Source organism: Tauraco erythrolophus, chromosome 5, assembly GCF_009769465.1.
Source record: "Tauraco erythrolophus isolate bTauEry1 chromosome 5, bTauEry1.pri, whole genome shotgun sequence".
Lineage (NCBI taxonomy): Eukaryota > Metazoa > Chordata > Aves > Musophagiformes > Musophagidae > Tauraco > Tauraco erythrolophus.
This window is the reverse complement of record NC_141469.1, coordinates 57,051,457-57,075,697: the sequence shown is the minus strand read 5'-3', so window position 1 is coordinate 57,075,697 and position 24,241 is coordinate 57,051,457. Positions and strand designations below refer to the sequence as shown.

Here is a 24,241-nt window from a genome sequence, read left to right as displayed (position 1 = left end):
AAGAGAGACCAAGTTACATACCTCTAGTTACACAAGAAGGCTTCAGTGATGTTGGCTGGAGATGGTGTGGTATATGTTCCCACACCTGTACTCCCTTGACACCTGTACACTCCGTGGCTGATGGAAAATCTGAGCTGAAGGCCAGAGCTGTACAGGCATCTTGGTCTCAAAACGCTTCACGTTACAGGAATAAACTATCAGTGTGTTTTGCAGTAAAGCCTTCATGCACTCTCCCTTGTCACTGTTACACACTTAAAACAGAAGAGAGCACGTCAAAATGAAAGCTGCTGTACTGAAAATGTTTAAGTCCTCTCCTGCAAGCATGTCAGGGCAAAGCAAATCGATTCACAGGAGAGTATGAAGACTTTCTTTGAGACAGTTTTTCCTCCGAAAGGACTTGGAGACCTTGCTGGCCCATAAGTCACGGAGAAGTCATTTCAATCATCAGAATGCTCGAAAGGGTCAAAGTTGGGTGGAATTTGTTTGAGTAGAGCACATGTATCTGTCTTTCCAGCATATTCAGTCTAAAAAAAAAAAAAAAACAAACAGGAAAAAGACAGGAGGAAGAGGGAAGAGTTGTCAGTTGTCCTTTTGGTGTTTTCACTATGAAACGAAACAGTTGGGTTTTTTTGTGTGGGTTTTTTTTTTAAGATGCAAGAGAATTTTTTTTTTGTTTGAAATTTACTTTGCTTTGGTTACACATGTTAAAAAGAATTGTAGAAATTAAAACAAGTGATTCAGATCAGCTGTAAATTAAGTTTGGCTTCTTGTTGCATTTACATGCCATATATCTGCAAACAAGTTCGGGGTTTTCTCTGGCTTCCAGCAAGTTGAAGACACTCTTAGTTGCATCTAACAACAAAATAGGAGTGTGGAAAGGGCCACAGTAGAACTACTTGGGAGGCGTAGACCGGATAATTTCTGCCCAGTACTGAAAAGGAGTTATAAAGACTTGAACTTATGCTAAAGAAAGCAGAGCACAGAATACATAGTTGAAGAATGTAGCTGTCTCTGCCAAGGGAATGCCTCAAGAAAATGGTGTAATAGTAAGAAAATATAGGTGACGATTCTGTACTCAGTTACAGTAGTTTCATAACAGTGTCATTTACCTGAGTCACCAGTCCTACTGATTTCTTGTGGATTTCCCCCCCGCTCCAGCTCAGGATTTACTCTTCAGATGAATCTGTTTATGCAGGTTCATGTTTGGCAGCAGATACTCTGGCTGCTCTGAACGAGGGATTCGCCTTTTCTTTTAAAATGTCGCCAAGAGGCAGATGCTAAGCTGGTGTAAAACCTGGACACTGATTTCAGTGCGGTCTGGACATTGTATGCTCTGAAAACATGGCCCAAGGTCAGTAACAATATTGACAGAAAGAGTACCTGTTCAAAGTAAATATGACAGAGAAGTTAGCATTACAGGCACAGTAATATTTAACACAAACTGTTGACTTTTTTTTTTTTTTCAGTAGAGCATAAACCTCATCCATTCATCCAGATCTACTGTATGTTCAGGTATGTGATCATTATTGCAACTGATATTCAGTAAAAGGTTTTCACAGCTACAAGACAGTGTATGTTGATCTGTTTACGGGTTGTATTGTGTAGTTAATTTAAGTTGTGGCATGTGCAAAAAAAAAAAAAAGAAAAGAAAAGTTTTAAAATTCATATGAAGCAGTGAGTGCGAGTCATTTGTTTGCTACTTTGATAACAATATCCATTTAACTACCAGGACAGAGTCAGGATTAATAAGGACATTTTGATGGAACATCGCTCCCAGTCTAAGCAAGAATAAATATTCTGCTGTAAAATGAAGCAGAAATTCTCTAAGTGCTTATAAGCTTTATTGCTTCTAGCAACCATAAGTAAAGGACAAACCTTTGTTACTCTTTTATGCTACTTTGTATATGCCATAACTGTATATCACAGCTGTAATTTGTAATTCTTAATGTCATTTTGAATTAATGGTGTAACAGTACAAACGTAAATCAGTGATATGCCTTGTGGTACTTAATAAAACTAATTAAACGCCCTTTATTAAACATATCCTAAAGAATGATTTTGTGTTTTTTAGGATGATTTGGATTTATCAGACTTTTTATTTCATTTTCTTACTTGCTTCCGTTTACAGTGGTAAGTGAATATATAATTCCCAAGATAGGCACACAGAGTAACGCAGCTCTTCTAGAAGGGGAGATGATTAGTAACTGCAGTCTGGTCCTGAGAGAGCTGTCTTGATTCTGCTGGGTTGCACTCAGTTAGGTTTGGGTATCTCCCACAATCCTATTGCCTGACATGGAGCTTTCTAATGGGGCTTTACTGACATTGTCCTCCCACCCCCCTCACCCTCCGCCATGCTGTCACCTTGCCTGACATGCACAGGATCATGCTACGGGCAGTTTTCTCAATCAGACTGAGGTTGCATCCAGCTGGTAAGCGTGAAATCGGTGTGACGTTCAGTGTCCTACACCCATCAGCAAGGCAGCAGCTTTAGCAGCAGCTGAGGAAGCGAACCCTTTGTGGATGATGGAGGGTCTGGGAAGTGGAGTGGCACCCCGTCCTTCTCAACTTGACTTTGCTCTAACCTGTTACCCCCCAGCACATACTGGGCTCTCTAAAGTTTGCAGGAATGTGTCCTGGGTGCTGGAGGCTCGATTTGGCTGTGCTGGAGTGGACTGGCTGCCTCTTCCCAGCTGCAGAGGAGCCTCAGCTCTTTCCCCAGCCACTGTGCGTGGGGTGGGAGGCAGGACCGTTGGCCACAGTGCCAGAGCCACTCAGCCCAGCAGCCTCACTGGGGTACAGCAGTCGAGCTTCAGAGCCAACATCCTTTTTTATTTTTTATTTTTTAGATAAACAGACTCCACCAACCTTCAGTCTTATTCACACTGCCTTTGCATGCCTTTGCATGAACTTACTGATCTAAAAAGTGCCTGCATAACACCTACGTACCATCGTGCTTGAAAGACTATTGTAATAAGTATGAATAACTCCAGAACCGATTGTTTTATAGTAAATTAATTTTTAGAATTCTCTTGATACGCTGGAAAAGTAGTGATTGTGTACATTTTTCAATGTCAGTCTGTGTTAATGATTTACCTTGTTCAGTCAGCAAAAGTCAAACTACAAAAATTGCATTGCATTTCTCTGAAGTTCCTTGTGCTGATAAATTATAACTAAGACCGAACACAGGTTTATGTTCCGTAAAGTATTAACTGTTTTCTTGGAGGACAATTAGGTAACTCAGCTTTTTAGCAAAATATGTTTTATAAATGTAGTATTATTTAAGGCAATGTTTTACATGGGTTGAAATCTCAGCCAAACTAAAATGTTGAAACATTTTTGAGGCATAGAAAACATACTTTTGTTAAATTGAAATATTCAGAACTGACGTAGTTTCACATAGTATATAATTTAACAGCATAAATAATTTTTTGGGTGTTAATTTACACTAGAAAAAGATAAATAAGATCCAAAATGTCCAATACCAGAAGATTTAGGTGTTTATAAAGTAAACATTTTGTATTAACAAGAAATTAACCTTTAAAAGATATAAGCATATCTTGCACATAAGTCTAATAATTCCTTACTTTTTAATTTATTTTTTTTTTAGGTAAGTTATATATTTTACCCATGAGCAGGAAACATAAATTATTTAAGTATAGTTTATAATCACTTTAACAAATAAAATCAACTCGTAATATTTTAAAACTCTAAAATCTAAGATCATAGTTCCATCTGTTTTCGTTTTAAATAGCTATTGATACAGTATGATAGCTCTACAGTAACAGATTAAACAGCCAGATAAATGTTCTCAGTTGGGTTTCTTCCCATTCTGTAAAAATATAGTCTTTTCTCTTTATCTTTTATCTGAGAAAAAGCACTTTTGTACATACGGGAATATAAATCAGCATATTTGCCATCCCTTTGGCGGTCAAAATACAAGAAGGGAGTATGCAGAGTATCCTCTGCAAAGGAGCCCACTCCTCTCATGAGTTTTAACTTGGGGATCTCCAGACATGGAGCTGCTGGAGTGGGTCCAGAGGAGGGCCATGAAGATGATCTGAGGGCTGGAGCACCTTTGCTATGAAGACAGGATGAGAGAGTTGGGGTTGTTCAGCCTGGAGAAGAGAAGGGTCCGAGGTGATCTTATAGCAGTCTTCCAATACTTAAAAGGGGCCTACAAGAAAGCTGAAGAGAGACTTTTTACAAGGGTATATAGTGATAAGATGAGAGGCAATGGCTTTAAACTGAAAGAGGGTAGATTTAGATTGGGTATAAGAAAGAAATTTTTCCCTCTGAGGGTGGTGAGGCACTGAAACAGGTTTCCCAGAGAAGTTGTAGATGCCTCATCCCTGGAAGTGTTCAAGGCCAGGTTCGATGAGTCTTTGAGCAACCTGGTCTAGTGGAAGGTTTCCCTGCCCATGGCAGGGGGTTTGGAACTAGATGATCTTTGAAATTGCTTCCAACCCAAACCATTCTATGATTGTATGATCTTACAAATGCCTTTGTTTTGAAATATGGGAACAAGTTGCTGCTTAGGTATCTGCATTGCACGGCTCTGCAGCATGAGTGGGTTTTGTTACAGAGTTCAATACGGAATTGATGGCAAATTCTGCAGATATGAGGCTGTAGTTGAGCTTGGTTTTATTCTGGACAGCTCCTGAGACACTACTCCTATAACAGCATTGTCTTCATTGTAAAGCAAGTCAGAGGGGGTTCAAGGTGGAGCGTGAGGGAGCGAAAGCTTTATAAAACGCTGGGAGCCATTGAAGCTATGCATAGTTGCACTGCCTGTGACTCTGCCCTCAGAGCATCCCTAAACATAATCAGACATCTCTTCAGATACAACTTTCTGACTCTGATCTCTGCTCTTCCTTCTGGTTTTCCTCTTCATGATGCTCCATACTGGTGTCTCTCAGAAGATGCTTCTGCCGCTCCTGAGATCTGCCATGAGAAGTTCCTTTCCCTCTCTGCCATGTGAATCTGCCCTGTGGCCCATCCTGCTGCGCGGGCTTCTGCCTCAGCTCTTGCTGCTCTGCTCCAGCATTGGGCACTGGGCAGGGAATGGGGGGAGACACCCCAGAGAGTTTTATTTCTGCTGGAGAGCAGAGACAAGACTCTCAGAGGAACTGTGCTGCTCACCACCCTCTCCCTCTTCTCCTGCCAAAGGACTGTCTTAAAAGCAAGGTCAATGACAAAGGGGTGAGCAGTGGCTTCACCCCTTCCCAGTGAACCGTGCGCGCTCTCATCTCTAATAATTTATGCGTTTTGTTATTCCGTATCAGAATGTGTGACTCAGATCTATGAAAATACATACTTCAAAGGAGGAGACCTCACTACGGTTTTTACACCGAGTGCCAATTACTGCCAAGTAGTGTGTACTTACCATCCTACCTGTCTGCTCTTCACTTACTTGCCAGCAGCATGGACTAAAGATCCTGCTAAAAGGTAAAATAGTCATGTTCGTGGGGCTTTTACTGCTCTTCTGTGATAATTCCAGGAACTCGGTAACATTTTGACAGAACGCAGGCACACAGGGAAAGCTACAGGGTAACCATGGAAAACAACATCATGTATCTTTAAAACTGGTTATCTAAAAGAGTATTTGCTTAAATTCGAAAGATTAAATTTGATAATGCCCAATCTTTCACACTGGCACACCAACCCTTTCAAAGAAACAGAACTGACTGTGCCCTCCCTCCTCTGTGCCACGTATTTATTGAAGAGGGGAAACGTGAGGCACTTCACATCTCCAGTGGTCCCGTCAACTGTCCCCCATCCCCTCTCTTTAGCACACTTTTCTCACAATTTAGAACTTCAGTAGCCTGAGAGGATGAGGTTGCCCTCCCTCTGTGTGCCCAGTGCATTTCTGTTCTCCAAGCCCTGGGCTCTGCTTCTCCCTTTAATGAGACCTCTTGGAGCTCCCACATACACTAAGTAGTATCTCACCTGCCACCAGTGCCAGCGAAGCAGGTGCAGCTCTACCCTATCTTTCTCCAAATTGCACTTGTTGGCTAAATTTTAATGTTGAGGGATATTGGACAGCCTGCATTTCACCTGAGAGACAGTTATGAGAGTCTGTGTTGTACTGCAAAAGCTGTGAACTGCTGCATTTTAAAACACAGGTTTTCCTGCTACTTAAAAGACAGTGATACAGAAATGCTGCCAAGAGTGGATATGGAAGGAGCTGTCTCTGGACATTCCTTAAAACAGTGTAACACTCACATTAGTGGTAAGATATGGTCATTCACATTTATGCATTTTATGCTCTCTATCATATAGCAGATGTTAGAAAATAAGCATTTTGAAAACAGGAATAGAATCAGGGAAGCAGCCAAACAGTGTTTTTTGCCAGGTATCTTTCAAACACAGCTTACAAAATCTTCCACTGGTTTCACCCTTCAGCCCCACGTATCCATCACTGAGGTTCCCCAGATGAGGTAACAGGGAAATTGTGCTCCTGCACTCCCCGTTTCATTTGCTAGAGTCAGATGAGAGCACATGAACTAGTAGCTCCAGTTCTAAAGATTAATTTACTACTATGATTCCACTCCAGCAAGCTGCTCATTCGACACATGTGACCCTGCTTTATAACTCTGTCAAGCAGATACACAGTAAAGCAGAAATGTATAGTCACAAAGTGATGTTGCTACCTTCGTGATCCTGTGCAATAATTTAGTAGCAGCTCCATCTTCTAGCGTATGTGTGCTTTGCACTGAGGCTTAGTGTCAGCATGCCGTACCTGCGAGTTACCAGCAGGCATATTTAAAGCCTATTAAATGTGTTGGTTTAAGTATGTTTCAGACTTGCGCCATCATAATGATGTCATTAAGAGGAGATGAGCTTTAAGCATAGCATGGTACTGGAGAAAAAAAGAATAAGGAAAAATATATTTGTTCGCTACCTGACTTTGAGGCCAGACGGTGTCTTATAGATGTCAGATTAATTCTTTAATTTTATTGGTATAGCATCTCAGTATGTCAGGACTTTCAAAAGCCCTTTCCTGCCAGCATCCTGTCGCATTTGTATTTCTGAATAGCTTTCACCCAGCAAAATAAATTTCAGTGGGATGTTATTCTTTGCACTTTATAGAATAATTGATATCACTGGAGCTACTCTAGAATCAGACTAATGTCACTAAAATAAAAATCTATGCATGTATGTTTAAAAGCTCCACCAATGGTTGGCTAACTCATGTTCTGTGAAGAGACCGCTGACCATGAGGCAAAACCTGTGTCCTCCATGGAGGGAAGCTGTTTCAAACTCCACAGTCCTGATTCTCCCTCTGTGGAGCGTAAATTAAATATTCTGACTCAAATGGGAGATGGCTGTTGCTTATGAGGACAGGATTTGCCTTTTAAGCTGCTCCATGATTTTGGAAGTGGGGGAGTGTATTTTGGTGTTAATCCTGAGTTCTTGCTTTGATTAATGACACCATGGTCTCAGCTGTAGTGGTTAGAGCTCCTCTCACGTAGGCAAAGGCATTGTCTGTCAGGTTTTTCCTCTGCCATGCGGTGCCACACTATACCTACACTTCTATTTTGTTACTGAAAGTATATGTGAGGTCTGATGTAACTGAAGTGAGCATGGGGTGTGGAATCTGGATTATGAGGGCTGTGTCGTACGAAGTGATATCTTTTGGGCAGTTTGGGGTGTGGGGTGGGGAAAAGAATAGAAGCATGTTTACAGAACTTGGTCTCTCTTTTTTTCACAGCTTGCAGTCCAGATGTCTACATAGGACTGGATATGGAAGGGAAAATTTATGATGTTACTATGGCTGACAGCTACCAACAGTGTCAAAAAAGATGTACCAATGACAAGCATTGTCATTTTTTTACATATGCCTCAGAAACATTTCACAATGCAAGCTTTTGGTAAATACAGGTTTGATCCCTTTCCTTGCACAGCACTGTTCTTTAGCAGAGTAAATCTCAGAGCAGTCTAAGGTGCGAGAATTTATTCAAGGAAATAATTTTTCCTTGACTTGTCATCCTTGCAATGTTTATTCAAACTCACAGATGGGAAAATGTGTGTAGTAAATTAGCTTTCATTTGTCCATCGGTGAGAAAGGCAAGCTTGATTATCAGAGCGCTGAAAAAGATTAAAATCCTCTGGAGATACTGAAATGCAAATTATATTGGTAGGTGTGCAGCATTATTGCTCTGTTAAATCTTACTCTGCTTATTGTTCTGAAAATAGCATCATCAGTGCAGCTAGAGAAATTCTTTCATTTTTATCAGGCTTATTTCTGAGTTGTAAATCTGCTCAATTTTACAAGTTAAACATTGTTCAGCTAGCCCTGTTTCTCATTTGAAGATTGTTCTGGAGATTGGAGATTGCTCTGGCTCTTGGCCAGAATGTGCACCATGTTAGGAATTATGGGGCCAGGAGGATGGTGTAGACCAAGGAAGATGGCCTCTTGTCTTACCACTTTCTTTATTCTTTGTTACTCAGTAAAAAATGCTTCTTGAAACATACCAGTGTAGGAACTCCAACCAGCATAAAGGTGCTTGATGAGGTTGTGTCTGGATTCTCTTTAAAGCCATGCCAACTTTCTGAAATAGGTAACTATTTAAAAATCTCTAATTCAGTTTAGTTTTAAGGGTTATGGATGATGAGGTATAGTCTGTCTCTAAGATATATAAAAGTTTCATTATGTAAAATAATTTAAATATAAACTTATTCTTGCAAATATGGTTACTACTCTCAGGTACAAAGGAGGTTTAGATCTTTTTATTTTTTCCATTTTATCATTTGTCTTACAAAACCAGTTGCCTGCTTTGAAGATCTAAAGAATTCTTTCAAAAGATTAGCTTGATGAAATTGCATGTTATCTTTGTACCCTGGATACAAAAATGAAAGATAAAATCCCATTTAAGTCAAAGATCAGGAGGAATATAAAGCTTTCTAAATTCTGTTTGTATACCGTGTATGCACTTAGAAGTTTTTAATGAAGACCTGCTGCTTTCTAATACAACTGGCTAATATGAAGGGACGTATTCTGTGTTTTGTGGGTGATCTGTGATGAAAGCAGTGTCTGTGCTTGTTCCTGCAATCATTACTCAGGAAAACTCTCAAGAGTGAAAGATCAAACAGTGTATATTATACCTTCTTATTCTTAACTGAAATATCTTTCATATTTTTTCTTTTTTTTTTTTTTTTTCAAAATCTATCTCCACCTTGTCTTACTGTGTGATATTTTCCTCTCTTAGTGGTGATGATGATCTTCTGCTTCTGCATAACCTTATTTTAGCACACAGATTATCTAGTTTTCCCATAGAAATCACATTTTGTAGACACTCTGGACCTTTTATTCTGCATCAATAAATTTTCTTCGGACTCTGCCAGTCCTACTATAGGAATAGTCTTTGGAAACTATTGAAAAAGCAGTTTTGTTCAGATCTTAACAATGAAGACACTTAAAAAAAAAAACAAAGTGTGAAGAATAAAAAAAGGAAGAAATATTTTTGTAAAGAGAAGAAAATGATTTAACTATTCCCTCACTACCTTTATGAGAGAGAATGGAGGGGAGATTTTTTTTCCCCAAACTCTTGCGTTAAAATATACTAGAAAGACAGGCATTCGTGGTTAGAAGAAAAATCACAGTACTCAGGAGGGTCCTGTTCACAGACTTTGAGAAAAATTGAGGGAATGTAGCATTTACACCAACAATACTATTTTAAATTAAAAAAAAAAATCAAAACCCATTTGAGACTTTACCGAAGACATCTATGGTTTGACAGTGATGACATGGCAGTAATGATTCATCACAAATTAAATCAGAATTTCTGAAAACATATGCAGGTCAATCTTGTTCCTACCTCTCTTTCCTTGCTTTCCATGTCTTGCAAGAAAGACAAGGAGAGAGAGAGAGCAGGAATAAATCATGGGATCACAGAAGCCTAGACACTACTGTTGGATCAAGACGTCGTCTAAGGAGATCCTCTGTCTTAATCCAAGACAGATCAGCTGTAACTGTCCAGACAGAGATTTGTCAAATTTAGTCATAAAATCTCAGTACCACACTCTGCCTTGCTGTGTTGTAAATATCTGAAATGGATTTATCTGAATATTTGTTCTATTTTTTTTTTCTGACCATATTTAAGCTGACTAGTCCTACATTGTATATGTTCTAGCATCATCATTTTAAAAATAGATGGTTCCCCCTTTCAAAGATTTTGGAATGAACTCTGTGAACACCAAAAGCTAATTGTACCAAGAAACTTTGAGATTACATCATCAGATTCTAAGACCACTGAAATCATTCATATTATGGGATTTTTCTGTTTCCTGTTCTACCATGGCCTCTTCCCTCTGCTCAGGAATGCTAATGTTGTTGACCATCTAACTGCAGTTTATTTTCATGAAGAAGATGGGGAAGGAAAAAAAAAAAAGGTAGTTCTTTAGTCTTTCTTGTGTCCTTTGCCATTGGCCTTCTCCCATGAGCAGAACCTGAGCTCCTTTCTTAGTGCTAGTTGAATGGTACTGCATATTTTTCCTTCAAGAGTTTGTTCCTTCCTATACAACCTTTCATTTTGTGTCTTTGCCTTTCCAATTTTGTCCTTGTGCACCTTGCTATTACACATCCATAGCAATTTGACTATATTTCTACCCTTTGCAAAATACCTTCATTGAAGTCATTGAATATTGAAGAAGCGATTACTGAAGATGATCTTTGAGATCATGGGTTAGCTTCCCTAAATGTCTATATCCACTTTTGTGCTTTAAATATAATTTCCTTTAGGAACTATGCATTCTCCTGAACTCTATTTCCCCTAGTCTCCTGATTTTTTTTTTTCTGTTCTTATTGTGTAATTACTGTCCAGTATTGTCCTTTCATGCTTATGCTTTTTGAAAACCTCATCAAATTAACAGAAGCCACATTAAGCTCTACCTCTCCCTTTTACTTGTTTTCCCTGTCCGTAGTAAGATGTTCCTGGTATGTTTTTATAACTCATTGGGTAGTGTCGACTTGGCTGCTGTACTTTCTCGACAGTTGAAGTTCTCTACTGCCACCAAGTCCTGTGATCTGGATCATTTCACTGTTTTTACTGTCTTTAGAGCTTGATAGTTTCAAGAAACATCCTCCATGCTGGTGCTTCCTTTTTTCCTCTTTTTATTGTTTCACTGAGGTTTTAACTAGGGCTTCAGGTATATCTTTGGAGAAGGCAACTCATTCTTATGTTTCTAAACATGTTAGTACTTCCTGTAACATCTATATTCATAATCTGGTTGTGTGAATTATCCTGCCAAGTTTCTGTTATGTTATTTTGGTCACGTCAGAGAGAAGACTGTACATTACTCCTGCTTATTCTGCTGATTTTTCAAATAGCATTTAATAAAGTGTTAAGAGGATCATCCCATTAATTGTTTTTCTAGTGTGTCCATGATGCCCTGAGATATATCCATTACCTTAATTATTTTAAGCTTTACCTAGATTGCTGTGATTATTTTCTATATGTGGATTTGTACACTGGTCTCCACTGTTCCTAATTTAGAGCCTTCCCCATTAAGTTAGCAAATCTGTGTTCTAATATGTCACTTCTCTTCTTCTCTATAGGAACCTTATCTCTGCTCAGTACTCCTCTCCATGAGTTTACACACTCAAAAATGTTCATGACAAATAGTTTTTGGTTAAAATGTGGTCTTATCTTTCTAGCTTATTAGTCACAAAGGAAGGAAAATGTGAAAAAGGATAAAAATTATTTATCTGTAAACCTTAATATTCTGATGACATAATAAAACCTCTGGAATTTTGATATTTTGTTCTTGTTTTAAATAGATTGTCAAATGGACATTTTTGAAGGTCAAGAATTCTCAGGAACGAATCTTACAAGTTTTTTCACTCCTGATATCTCTGTCTGCCAAACTATTTGTACATATTCTCCAAAGTGCTTGTTCTTTACGTTCTTTACTAAGGAATGGCAAATAGCATCCCAAAGGTAAATATGACAAGTAACTTTAATTCTCTAAGTAGATGTGTTTTTTTTTAAAGCACAGAGACTTTTTTAAACACTATTTTCTTATACTTAAGGAAATTTTTATTGAAAGCTTATTTTCAGTAAAGCACAACTTTTTATGTTTTGTATTCATAAGTTTATAATTTCCTCTGGACATTTCATCTGTTTGCTAGTGTGATCATGGGTTTTGTATTGCAGCTGCATATCTGGTGTTAATTTGAAGAGAGTTACACACATCAAAGAGACAGGGAGTCTCCAGATTTCTTAAGTGACTTAAAGCTGAATTTTACGAAGTTATCAAAAGACGCATCTGGTTTCCTAGCAGTATTAAGTTATTTACTTGAAAAGATTTTCAATAAAGTTAACAGCTTTAAAAATTTTTCTATTGAGCTTCCTTCTTTCATAAGTAGTAGTGAGAATAGTTAAAAATCTACATTCTATGCAAAACAGAAGAATACAATTTCAAAGGAATTTCAGAGAGAAGCAAAATTGAGATGGCTTACATCATCTAAAGTCACCTCTTCTACCTATGCATAAATACTGTACAATTTCTAGTAGTACAGTCACATGTTATTTCATAAAACTAGTAAAGCCCTCTCTATGAATTTAGTGTGAAATAATTAACTTGGTGAATGTGTTTTTATATGAAATACTTTTACAGATAGAGACTTGGGAGAAAAAACGCATTTAAGGAAGAACCTTCCCTTACCAGTACCTTAAAAATCAATTTTAGGATATAAGAACAGATCTAGTTATTGTAAAAAAATTTCATTTCAGAAATCTTTGCCTTCTGAAGACATCAACAAGTGGGATACCAGAGGCACTTATATCTCAAGAAAATGCTGTCTCAGGCTTTAGCCTCCTAAATTGCAGAAGATCCTTTCCTGGTAAACGATAAATTACAATAGAAATACTAATTTTGAATTAATCAAATTAATAGACTTTCTGATGCTTGGAATGTACTCATTCTTACAGCCTGCAATTCTCGCACTTACATGCATATGAACTTTTTGGGAGATGAACTCAATGTCACTTATACTAAAGGACACAGAGCTTGTCAGCAGCTTTGCACAGATGTGATCCGCTGCCAATTTTTTACCTACTTTTCCCTCCAAGATTCATGCAATGAGGAAAGGTGAGATATATTTTTAAAAATGTTTAAAGATTTCTGAAATAATGATTCTGCAGACTTGGGAAGGAGTTAATGTATACGTTCTGCATAAAAAATACAAACTGAATCTTTGCATTAATTCACTGGCAGAAAGTGTGAGTGTCACCTAAGAATGTCCTCGAATGGATCTCCAGTGAAAATAGTACATGGGCCAGGAAGGATCTCAGGATACTCACTAAGATTATGTAAAAAAAAAGCCAGTACGGGTAAGTAAAACTTTCATGTAATAGAGACAGCACTTAGCCGATTTCAGTACAAGCCCAAACCTTCCTTTTTTTTAAAAAAAAAAAAAAAAAAAAAAAAAAAAAAAAAAAAAAAAAAATTGCTTGTATTGTCCCAATGGGATGCCTTGTGAAGTTAGAGTGTTCTGAAAAAGTGAAGTTGACCAGGTTTGCAAGCTGTAAACACCACCAGTAGTATTGTCAGCTTAGTTGTAATATATTTTACGATCCTGAATCATAAAGGGATTATAATGTGTTATGTTGCACCTTCTTTGCAATAGATCAGTCCCTGTTCAGGGATCTGCAGTAGTCTCATCTCCACTTTTCTTTGGGGAGTGCAAATTATGTTTAAGCACAGTTTTGAACTGTTTCTGTAGTGTGTATGCAGCATTCTGCAAGAACTATCAGGATCGTGGGAGGGACAGACTCTTCCCCTGGGGAATGGCCGTGGCAAGTCAGCCTGCACGTGAAGTTGTCTCGTCAGAGACACCTCTGCGGGGGATCTATCATCAGCAACCGGTGGATTCTTACAGCAGCTCACTGTGTCATGAGGTGAGGCCTAAATGTAAATGTACAAATAAAACCAAAAATTTCATCTAGTGTGTGAGATAAGTTGAGATCCACCTTTCAGAAAAATAGAAATGAGGACTAGAATAAAATAAACTGGCTTAACTTAACCAAAAGGTGAACTTTTCAGACAGACAATTCATATTCTTCACGTAACTGGAACTCCATACTTTGTCCCTTTGTAACATAGTGTTGTAATACTGATGCTAAATTATTTTAATGCATCTAGAAGATGAAATTCTAAAGAAGACATCGGATTCCTACAGAAACTTAGATATTCTCATGCAAAATAAATTTTTTCTTACTGTAGTACCATATCATCTATCAAGGAAAATCTGTTCCTAGGTTATTCCATTTCGTAAACTTCAAAGGACTTATCTCAGAGATTTCTCCATGGCACTTAAGAAATGGTGCTAATCTGATAGCTTCAGCAGCAGAGTGCTCAGCAAGTTAATTTATTTGACCAGGGCATCAAGTAAACCTCTATGGGGGTCCCCTTAGGCTGCTTTTGGTACCTGAGCTATCTATCTTTACATTACATGAAACATCCAGATCCCAGTTGACCTGGTGTTCCTTTATCAGTTTTTTTTTTTCCAAATTTTGTCAATCAGTCTACTGATTGACAGTCTACTTTTAATGCAGATTTTGGTTGTAAGAACAAAATTTTGAACAACCAATACTCAAGACATTACTAACTTGCATGACACATGTAGTCCCTATTGTTAACGACCATTAAAATACTATCAGATTTGGGTCATGAAATCACCTGTGTTGCGAAGAGCTGATTTCACTATCATGCAGGTGATTAATTTCCCATATTTAATTGTCACCACCTGTAAAGTAGGTTGTCCTGTCATTAACAGAATGAAAACTGTAAGGCTGTTATTCAGTCTGATGGAAGAGAAGGGACAGGTAACAGATAAAACGCTTCAAAGAGTGTGTTGACCTGGCAACATGGTCTGAAATCAGGCAGTTTTACTCAGACAGTGTAGTACATTACCTGTTACTGTTTTAGCATGGAATAGTACTGGCAATATTTTGCTTCCAGTGAAAAACCTTATAGAAGTAGTTAAACCCTCTAAAAGACTCTATGTAAAGAATATCATTCTCTACCTGCTATCCAATGTAACAGTTAGCAGTATTATAAAAAGCAAAGGGAGAAAGTATGCTTAAAAAATAAAAAAATCGACTATATTCATTGAAAATTATTAAGCCTAACTGATATTTATGAATTCATATATAAAATATTCAAAAGTGTTGGAAAATTTATTTAGGACAAGATTTGCATCTTCTTCATTCCATAAACCAAAATTTTTAAGTTGCCTTAATGGTAGAATATCCCTTAAACTTACTCAAAGTAAAATTGAAATAATAAGGATTAACTGGAACTTTTCATGTAGGTCTATGATATCACACTTTCCAATCTCTATTTACATTTCATTTTAGTTGCTAGTTTCATTTTCATAATAAGCGTCTGAATAAATGCTACTTGAATTTATATTTCCAACCCTATTTTGGTTACTAGAAATGTTGTGTTGGAATGAATGGAAAGAATCTCATCCATTTCTTCAGGGCTTACATTAGGCCCTTGAAGATGAAAAAAAAAAAAAGAAGAAAAGAGTAAAAGGGAAAATAAAGGCAAGAGAAGGGGAAGGAGGATGAAGGATCAGGACAATGAGAGTCTGAACATAAAGGAGAGAGAAAACTGGTGTGGAATGAAAATACGGACAGGAAGAGGAACAGAAGGACGAAGTGTAGGGAATGGATAAAATCAACCTCTTATTAGTTTTAAGTGTGGAAATTAGAAAAAATGGAAAGAATGACCTCAGTGCGGTTCACTGTACACTCAGGAGTAAGGAAAGATGTTGGCACCTGCACACAAACTCTAAATCAGTACAAATATTTTGCCACAGACTGACTGTTTGTCTTTTTCCCTCAGTCTTGAGAATCCCAACATTTGGCGTGTTTATGCCGGTATTTTAAAACAATCAGAAATAAATGAGGATACGCCCTTCTTCAAAGTGGAAGAGATTATTGTTCACCCTCAGTATAAATACGCACAGACTGGATATGACATTGCTTTAATGAAACTTGATAAGCCTATGAATTTCACTGGTATGTAGTGTATTTCAGAGGAATTCTGAAACATGCAGGATGACATAGGGCTGGCATTGGTATGGCGGTGCATGACAGCTGGGCTGGCTTCATTTCACACGGAATTACTGGGGTTTGAGGAGAATTTTATTCTTTTGGCTTTGAAAAGAAAATGGGCGGCTTTCATTTATCTGACTGGAGCAATATGTAGTACAAAGGACAAAGTATAACATGGAGGCTGTCATCAGGGGTTGTGTAGGTGCCCACAAAATCTTAATGTTGCAGTTGTCTCTGGTCAAACTAATATTTTTAATCATATTTTAGATCTTCAGCTACCTATTTGCCTGCCATCAAAAGAAGATGCTAACATTCTTTATACTGACTGTTGGGTAATCGGATGGGGTTACAGAAAAGAAAAAGGTACAGATAAATATTTACACAGTGCGTTCTTGTATTCACAAAATTCATATGGTTAACCCCCTCCTTTTTTTTTAAAAAAAAAAAAAAAAGAGAAAACCACCTTCTTTTAAAAAAGAAATTTCTACTATGTTCTTGTCTACCAATATGGCTATCTGGCCAGCACAGTAACATAATTCTTAACATTTATGAAAGATGTAAGAAATTATCATTAAATAACTCTGTTCTCTGACACAAAAATTAGGTTGCATAAATTGTTTGATTCAATAATTTGTAATAGGTAAGAATGCAACCTTAAATATATACTGTAGAGCCCTCAAATACCTTTCCTTAGACTCTAGATTAATCTACTGGCAAACCTCAGTATATATCTTGAATGCACACTCCTTTTTGTGCTCTCAGCTGAAAAAAGCCAACAGACTTATCACTGAGCTATGAGGTTTTGAATTACAGTCTGCACAAAACCCATGCTTTTTTTCCTACATGATTGTATTCCGATGATTTTAGAAATTGGAGATTGTAGTGTGTTGCTTTTATGATTCGAAAGGTTGATTATAAACAATGCCAATGACCTTTGTGTTTTGATAGTAGATGAGATTTGAACTCCTCTGATTTTATAGGGAGGTAGGCCAAATAATAGTTAATTATCAAAGTCTCGGTTTATATGTGTAATATTTCTATGTGCATGTATATATATATACAGCTATTTAAATAGTGGCCTTTCCTTTATACACCTCCCTATTTGAAGGTTAGAGTTCAATGTAAAATCTAACAAATTTAGACAGATATTGTATAGGCTAATTTTTTCTGTTGATTTCTGAGAAAAGGTTGCTCTCAAATACTCTTATTTACTCTATGTGCAAATTTCTCCATCCTTTAAACTGCTAGGGCATGGAGCATCACAGATTTGGGAACTGGAAGATTCCAAACCTATTGTAACACATTATTAAGAAATAATTGTCAATAACACAAAGCAATGCTCTCAATGGGAGGAAATGTTCCAAGGGCCTGAAAAGTTGTACTCATATGAGGATTCATTGCAAATCACAATGGAATTCTGAAGCTTGCCCAGTCATGAGATATAAGATGACATTATAAAAACATTCAAATCAGCAGATAATTCACATTATTTACTAAGACAAAAAAAAGGAAAATCCATGTCATGACCATCTAACAACACTCTAAAAGCAGCAGCCTCCAACTTTGTAATATCACTGTATGATTTCTAGAGTTTGATTTTAACTTTTATTTTGCTAGAAGCCAACATTTCCCTGTCCATACCACCTTTTACGTAGGTCATGTAGAAGATATTCTTCAGAAGGTTGCTGTTCCCCTGATGTCGAAGGAGGAATGCCAGGCAAGGTATCGGCAGCGCAGAATAGGTGACAAAGTGATCTGTGCTGGCTATGATGATGGCGGAAGGGATGCTTGTAAGGTACTGAAAAGAAGTAGAATATAGTCATATATTCCAACTGTTTGTTCAAATACATAATCAAATACTATAGTTATTTTTTAATTGCCATTACAAAAATATAGTTATCAGTAGAGCTGTTGATTAATGTTTCACTTTTGCATGTCAAAAGCACTGAAAATCAAAGTATATGCAAAACATTTCTTATGTGACATTGAAATCATTAGGGATAAATTCCATGGATAAGAAACTCTGTGTGTACATATCTATATCTATATATCTCTTTATATATCCCAGCCATTTAGGGAACACAACAATATTCCTTCAGAGTATCAGAAACCCAAAGAAAGCAAGGGTAGTATCTCAAAGCATTTCTCCAGTAAAAGCAGATTTCCTATGTGGTGATTTTATTTCTTGACATGAAACACAGTACATGAAAGCTTATTTTAAAGCATCCACTGTGTACAAACCAGAAGGGAGGGTGTTAGCAATGCTATTAAAATGCACGGAGATGGAAGGCTAAAGACAACTTGAGCACGCTGGTCTGTTCATTATTAGAATTGAAAATGTCACAACAGCATGAGTTCAATGAGCCAAATTCTCTGCTTAAGTGTAAACTCATGCACTTACATTAATTTAAGTATTCTCAGTTAATTTATGCAAGAATAAAATAGTCTGATTAGTAAGATTAAATTGTCTACCAAATACAGTATTTTCGCTTTAATCATTTAACATTTTTGTGTTAAAATGTTACTGTTACTATGATCAATATTGAGTAATTCGGAATAAAAATACTTGGAGCTGGGAAGTAATTTTTTTCTCTACGCCAATTAAGCCTTCTTTATCTGATACAGTGTGCCAGAATGTGGAGATGCTGTTTTATAAAAATAACACCCTGGCTATTGTCTCAACAACTCGTAACAGCTACACCAAAGAACCTTACTTTCAGAAAGATCAGTTAGGAATAGGAAAAGAAAACAGAGATACGTTTTATCCGGGGGAGGACAGTGTCACTCAAACAAGATAAGCCATGAAGAGAACTGAGTCCTGTGTACTAAAACCACGATCATAAGAGAAAACATTGGCAAATTTACCAGTTTTCTCACTTGCATATGTAGTCTTCATTGGATTTTAAATCATATGTATGTAGACAAATTAAAATCAAACCAAAACACAGTAATTTTGAACTTTAACAGGAAGTGGAAATCATTTGCAACGACTGGAAAGTATTTAGAATTCAATTTACTAGAAAAACAGAAAACCTGCTTGAGTACTCTGTTAATTAGCCTTAAGGGAAAGTAATTGAAATCTCAGCAGTTATGCTGTTAAAGCTGGATGATGCTGATTTTAATCGAGGCTTTCTTTGAGAGAGAAATGCTGACAAGAGCTGTTCCTTGCATGCTCTATCTTTCTCCTATGACACAGGGAGATTCTGGAGGGCCGCTGTCATGCAAGCACGAGGAGGTCTGGTACCTGGTGGGCATCACCAGCTGGGGCGAAGGGTGCGCTCGCCCCCGGCAGCCGGGTGTCTACACAAATGTCGCTGAGTATTCGGACTGGATTCTAGAAAAAACTACGTAGCGTGAGAGTTACCTACTGGCTCAAAGTGGAACAATAACCCTAGGAGCAATGTGATGAAATTTGTTAAGGGTTTTTAAATGGTGTTTCTTGTTAGCCTGGAATGTAAGAGACTTGATTAAAAACGTAGAAAAGCAGGAATGGATGAACTTTGCCATGACTAAATAAAAAGCAGTCGTGAAAATAAACTCTGTGGTCACTGATTTGGCAGAAAAAAAAGAATATGTCTCAACCACTGATTTCCTCTGTCCTTGCTAGCATAAAATGGGAGTGGAAGAGGTTGCAGGGCGTGTACGGACCTGGGAGCTGGGAACTGCTTCTCACTTCTGAGATTTGAACAGAGCAACGGAGATTTTTCTCCCTTGCCAAAATTTGGTTGAAATGAGCTGACCAGTTACAAGCTTGCTGAGGGGCTTGGGGAAGGGAAGCTGAGGCACAGAGAAGCCTATACAGTTGTGTAAACCTTGTTTCCCTAGGGAATTAGCCAAAAAAGTGACATTACTAATAGAGAAAACAAAACTTGCAAACAAGTTTTTTGTTTTGAGCCTTAGCAAACTCATCGGTAACAATTTTGCAAGCATGGTAACAGTGCTGTCTTTCATTTACATCTCTCTATTTTCTGTGGAAAGTTTTGTGATAAGAATGATAATGTGGATCTACTTCCCTTGAAGCAGAATATCCAGAAAGTTAATTAAAGAATCATCCCCTCTAGAGACATCATATTCATTGGTCTTTAGCATAATTATTTTTATTTTCCAGATCCCTAGCTCCCCTTGTATAAAGAAACAACTTTCTCTTCCTTTTTCTCCTCTTTTACCTTTTATCCTTTCTCCTTATCTTATGTCAGGTAGCAAATATGTATCGTGGCCAAAATTAACACTATGGGAGTAACAACAGTCAATTTTTTTTTTTTTTCCCCTTAATAGGAGGCACAATTTCACATAGAATCAGAAAGGAAGGCATAGGACTCAGCGTTTGTCTTTGCTAAACTTTACAAGCTTATTTCCTAATCATCTATATTACTTTAATTACTGAATATACGTTCTAGAGCGCTACTCATAACTGCCACACACCCACACTGGGTATACTGTGGAGGTAAACAGCAGGAGTGGCTTTATAAGTAAATGAGGTCATGAAGATCAGATATTAAACATGTCCAATTTGTGGAAGAAAACAATCAAGCTGCTGAAAATGACTGCTGCGCTTATTTTTTTTATGGTTTATTTGCAGTTAACACTTTGAAAAAATTTTCCACAACTACAAGCTTACAGAGTTGTATCTGTGCCTAAGTGTCCAAAGAGCACCTGGGGTCGAAGTGAGGGGTTTTGCTTTTGCTTTTTTTTTGTTTGTTTTAAGAATCAAAATTTGAAGCAGGGATGAAACCAGTCAAAATGGGACAGGAGGGGAGAGGGAACAGTGCTGCTGCAGGCACTTCTGGGGAAGAAGGGCATTGCCTCCCTTCCACCCTGCAGCGGGCTCCCGGGGACAGGGGCTTCCGTTGCCAGGTGGTGCATGGCACTGAAGGTTTCCTCGTTTGGGAATCTCTGTGCTGGCTGTAGATGTTCAGAGAGCCAACAGGCAATTCTGGCATGCAGTCGGGGGATCAAGTCAAGGGGTAGAGGGAAGGCATATCACTACGTTAGGGCTTTTTGCCAACACTGCAGAGGCAGAATAGGAGATAAAGGTGGGGGCTGATGTCCTTTTCATGCTCTGTTTAATCCACAACTGGTTTAAAATATCAGCAAACCTCAGACAAGCTGTCAAAAACCCAGAGACTTAAATAAGGGACTGAGAAAGAGTAGGAAAAAATAGAAAACACAGCAAAAAAAGAAAGATTCCTGGCATTCGAATGTGGTTCTGTCCTCATGGGAAAGGAATGAAGACAGCTGGAAAAGAGCTGCTCAAGAAACAAAGGAATTGCTCCACCATGAAACGCGAGACTGAAACTCTCTAAGGAAGAATCATCAGGAGACCATCTAAAGTATCCATCTGCCAATGCTCAAGCTGTGTATTTGCTAAAGAGCATCTGCAATGTCAAACTGGTAACCTTTAGTGCTTTCTCATCATAATGCTATCATCGGTTGCTTTTTCAAATGCACACAAAATGCCCGTGCCTTTCTGTTGTTGTTGTTGTTGTGGTTTGTTTTGTTTTCTGCTATGAGACTTTCCAGGTTGCAGTTACTGGAGTAATGAAGAGGAATGGCAGCTCAGCAGTGCTCTGTAGACCTCTGGAGCTCCATGTTTTGTTTCTCAGAGGTATACCTGGTGACAGTAATATGCCAAAGGGAGCTTAGCTGTTCCTGTGGAAAGGATAAGGGATCTCAGTGACCGCATAAATCCGTCGTGAGCTGCTGTTGACCGAGTAAAATATCTTATTCCGATATATTTTTGCCTAGAGTAGATATTCTTCAGTGGAGTTTTGCATTACTTGTCTGTTCATCTATAACAAATTGCAGACAGCTAAAAGTGTGTAACAAGAATAGATATTATGTGGAGAGTGCAGGAGTTCCCAGTAGCTATACGAAGTCCTTATGACTTCATTTAAGAAGAACTACATGAGGGAACATCTGACCTTTCTGTGGATTTATATGCCAGTATAATATGTAATTCATTGAGACCTTTAGACTCACAGATAAAAACATGTTGGTGTTATTAAGTGTTATGTTTCTTAGACTTTCTTGTATCGATAGGTAGCTTGAACTAAATGGGAGGCAGTTTATGACCTTTATTTATTCTCATTTCTCCTCTATCTCCCTGGGGAAAAACAATTTTTAAAAACCAACAACCACAAAACCTATCTCAATCTCATTAAAGAAAAGCCAGGCCTTATACTTTAAATCTGTCTCTTTTTATGTTGGTACAGAACATAAACATCAGTGCTTTAGTTGTTATTTTGATTAATGGCAAGTGTCTCTGGCTATGTCTTATATTTAGCTCTTTAGTTACACTGAAAATCAATAGAGCTCATAATCTTACTTGCACTAGATGGGCAGAAGTCCTGCAAGGGGCAAGCACCACTGTTGATATATTGAATGGTAGCATTAGTCTGTCCTGAGCTTTTGTACAAATAAGGTCCCTGATCCCAAAAATTTACAGTCTTGTTCCGGCACAGATGAAACACTTTGTATGTGCTGTAATAGTCTGGAGAGCAATTAGTTTGTCATAAAGTAAGGCATACTGTGGTGCTGTTCAAGCTCTTTAGCGTGTAATAATCTTCTCTGTAGTCATTTTAATAGAATTGTAAACTGAACAAAACCGGTTTCCAATTAAACTGGCATCACATTTCCTATCACTGCTGGTGCTTTGCCTTATGTCTGAGGCTGAAGTATGTCTTCTTGAAAGTGACCTGAGCTGGGAATAAGATGAAATGAAGCCTCTCATTTCTTCTGCCAGGGAGAATTAAAAATTCTTACAGTGGAGATATACAGAGATCACCAAGTACGCCCATTTCCTCTGTTTCCCCAGAAGAGGTGAAGGGAACAATTTGGTATAAGCTTTTTGTGTAAGTTCTGGGAAAATTATTATTCTGCTGTGATGAAAAATACATCTCAGATGCTGAAAAATAAGGAACTGTATGGAACGAAAATAATTCATGGTGGTGGTCTTCATAGTAGCAGAACTCATTCAGTTAAATTAAAATGTGGTTTCTTATTCTCTGCCTAATTTCCTGTATATATGAAGGATTCTCTGGTAAATTATTGCTAGCTCATTTTTTAAATGAAATATCTGTATTATATTAAAAATGCATTTCCGCTTCAAATAGAGGACAACATTAATTTGCCTCTTTGAACAATAATAGCAGATATGAAATATTACGTATTTATAGTCAAGCATTTCCTGGAATAGTAAATTAATTGTTTTTCCTGTGGTCTTTGTGTTGTAAATCATGTTATAGATATTTATAGATATACTAGAGTTACTGTGGAGTGTTCTATGTTACAAGAAATTTTTTCTTAAGAGTTGTTCAGTGGAGATGTGAAACAGTTGTTTTGCATCTTCTTACTGTTTCTTAATATTCATGGGATCCTAGAAAAGAGCTCTGCAGAAGGTCTTTCGAAATTAACTAGTGCACCATCCTGCCCTCATGCGCAATTAAGACCCTTTCATCATTCATGACTAGAGTTTCTCTACAAAGAGGTGCTACAGTCACCTGGCACAAACTATTCCAGTGCTAATGATCTTTACCACTACAAAATATTTCCTTGTCATTGAATTAAATAATCTTTCCTGCAGTTTAATTCTAATATTACTTGTGCTACCTGCCATGGAAATGGAAAACAGGGAGATGGGAGGTTGGGGTTTTGTTGTTTTTTCTGTAGTCACCTTTTGTACATCTGATACTCTTTTCACATCACAATGTGATGTTAGCCAGTGTTGAGTCGGTTCTCATATATTTCTTATCTGGTTTGTTTGAAAAGACTGAGAAGAGAGGACAATGACACTGAAAGAAGAGGACTATATTCACAGGGCATGCAAGAAAAGATTAAAAGGAGCTGCTAGGAACTAAAGCTGAAGTGAAGTTGTTGAGAGAAGAGTTGGAACAAACAAAACAAGAATCGGTGCAAGTTGGAGAAAGATCAGCCCAAATGGTAGGCACGCATCTGGGAACTGAAAACATGATGGAGCTCCTAGACATTCCTTCCAGGTTCACACAACCATACCTCAGGACCTGAAGGTTAAAGAGGTATGGTTCAGAAATGGACTTATTAGATCTTTGTATGCTAGGAAGTTGTAGAGTCATCTGAAGTGCAGTGCTGCCCTAATATGACTCTGCTGCACTCAGACCTGAGCTACACACCTCTGCTATGATTTGCTGCTCTACATG

General features: G+C 37.8%; 1 protein-coding gene across 1 annotated transcript; it reads left to right on the top strand.

The window, feature by feature from the left end:
- Positions 1-2,072: 2,072 nt before the first annotated feature.
- On the top strand, positions 2,073-19,419 carry LOC104376291 (coagulation factor XI). The gene is made up of 14 exons (XM_009982845.2): positions 2,073-2,130; positions 5,283-5,445; positions 6,123-6,229; positions 7,712-7,871; positions 8,452-8,561; positions 11,780-11,939; positions 12,735-12,844; positions 12,933-13,092; positions 13,219-13,334; positions 13,727-13,901; positions 15,856-16,031; positions 16,335-16,430; positions 17,723-17,862; positions 19,264-19,419. The coding sequence occupies exons 1-14, from the start codon at positions 2,073-2,075 to the stop codon at positions 19,417-19,419; spliced, it is 1,887 nt and encodes a 628-aa protein (XP_009981147.1).
- Positions 19,420-24,241: the final 4,822 nt, after the last annotated feature.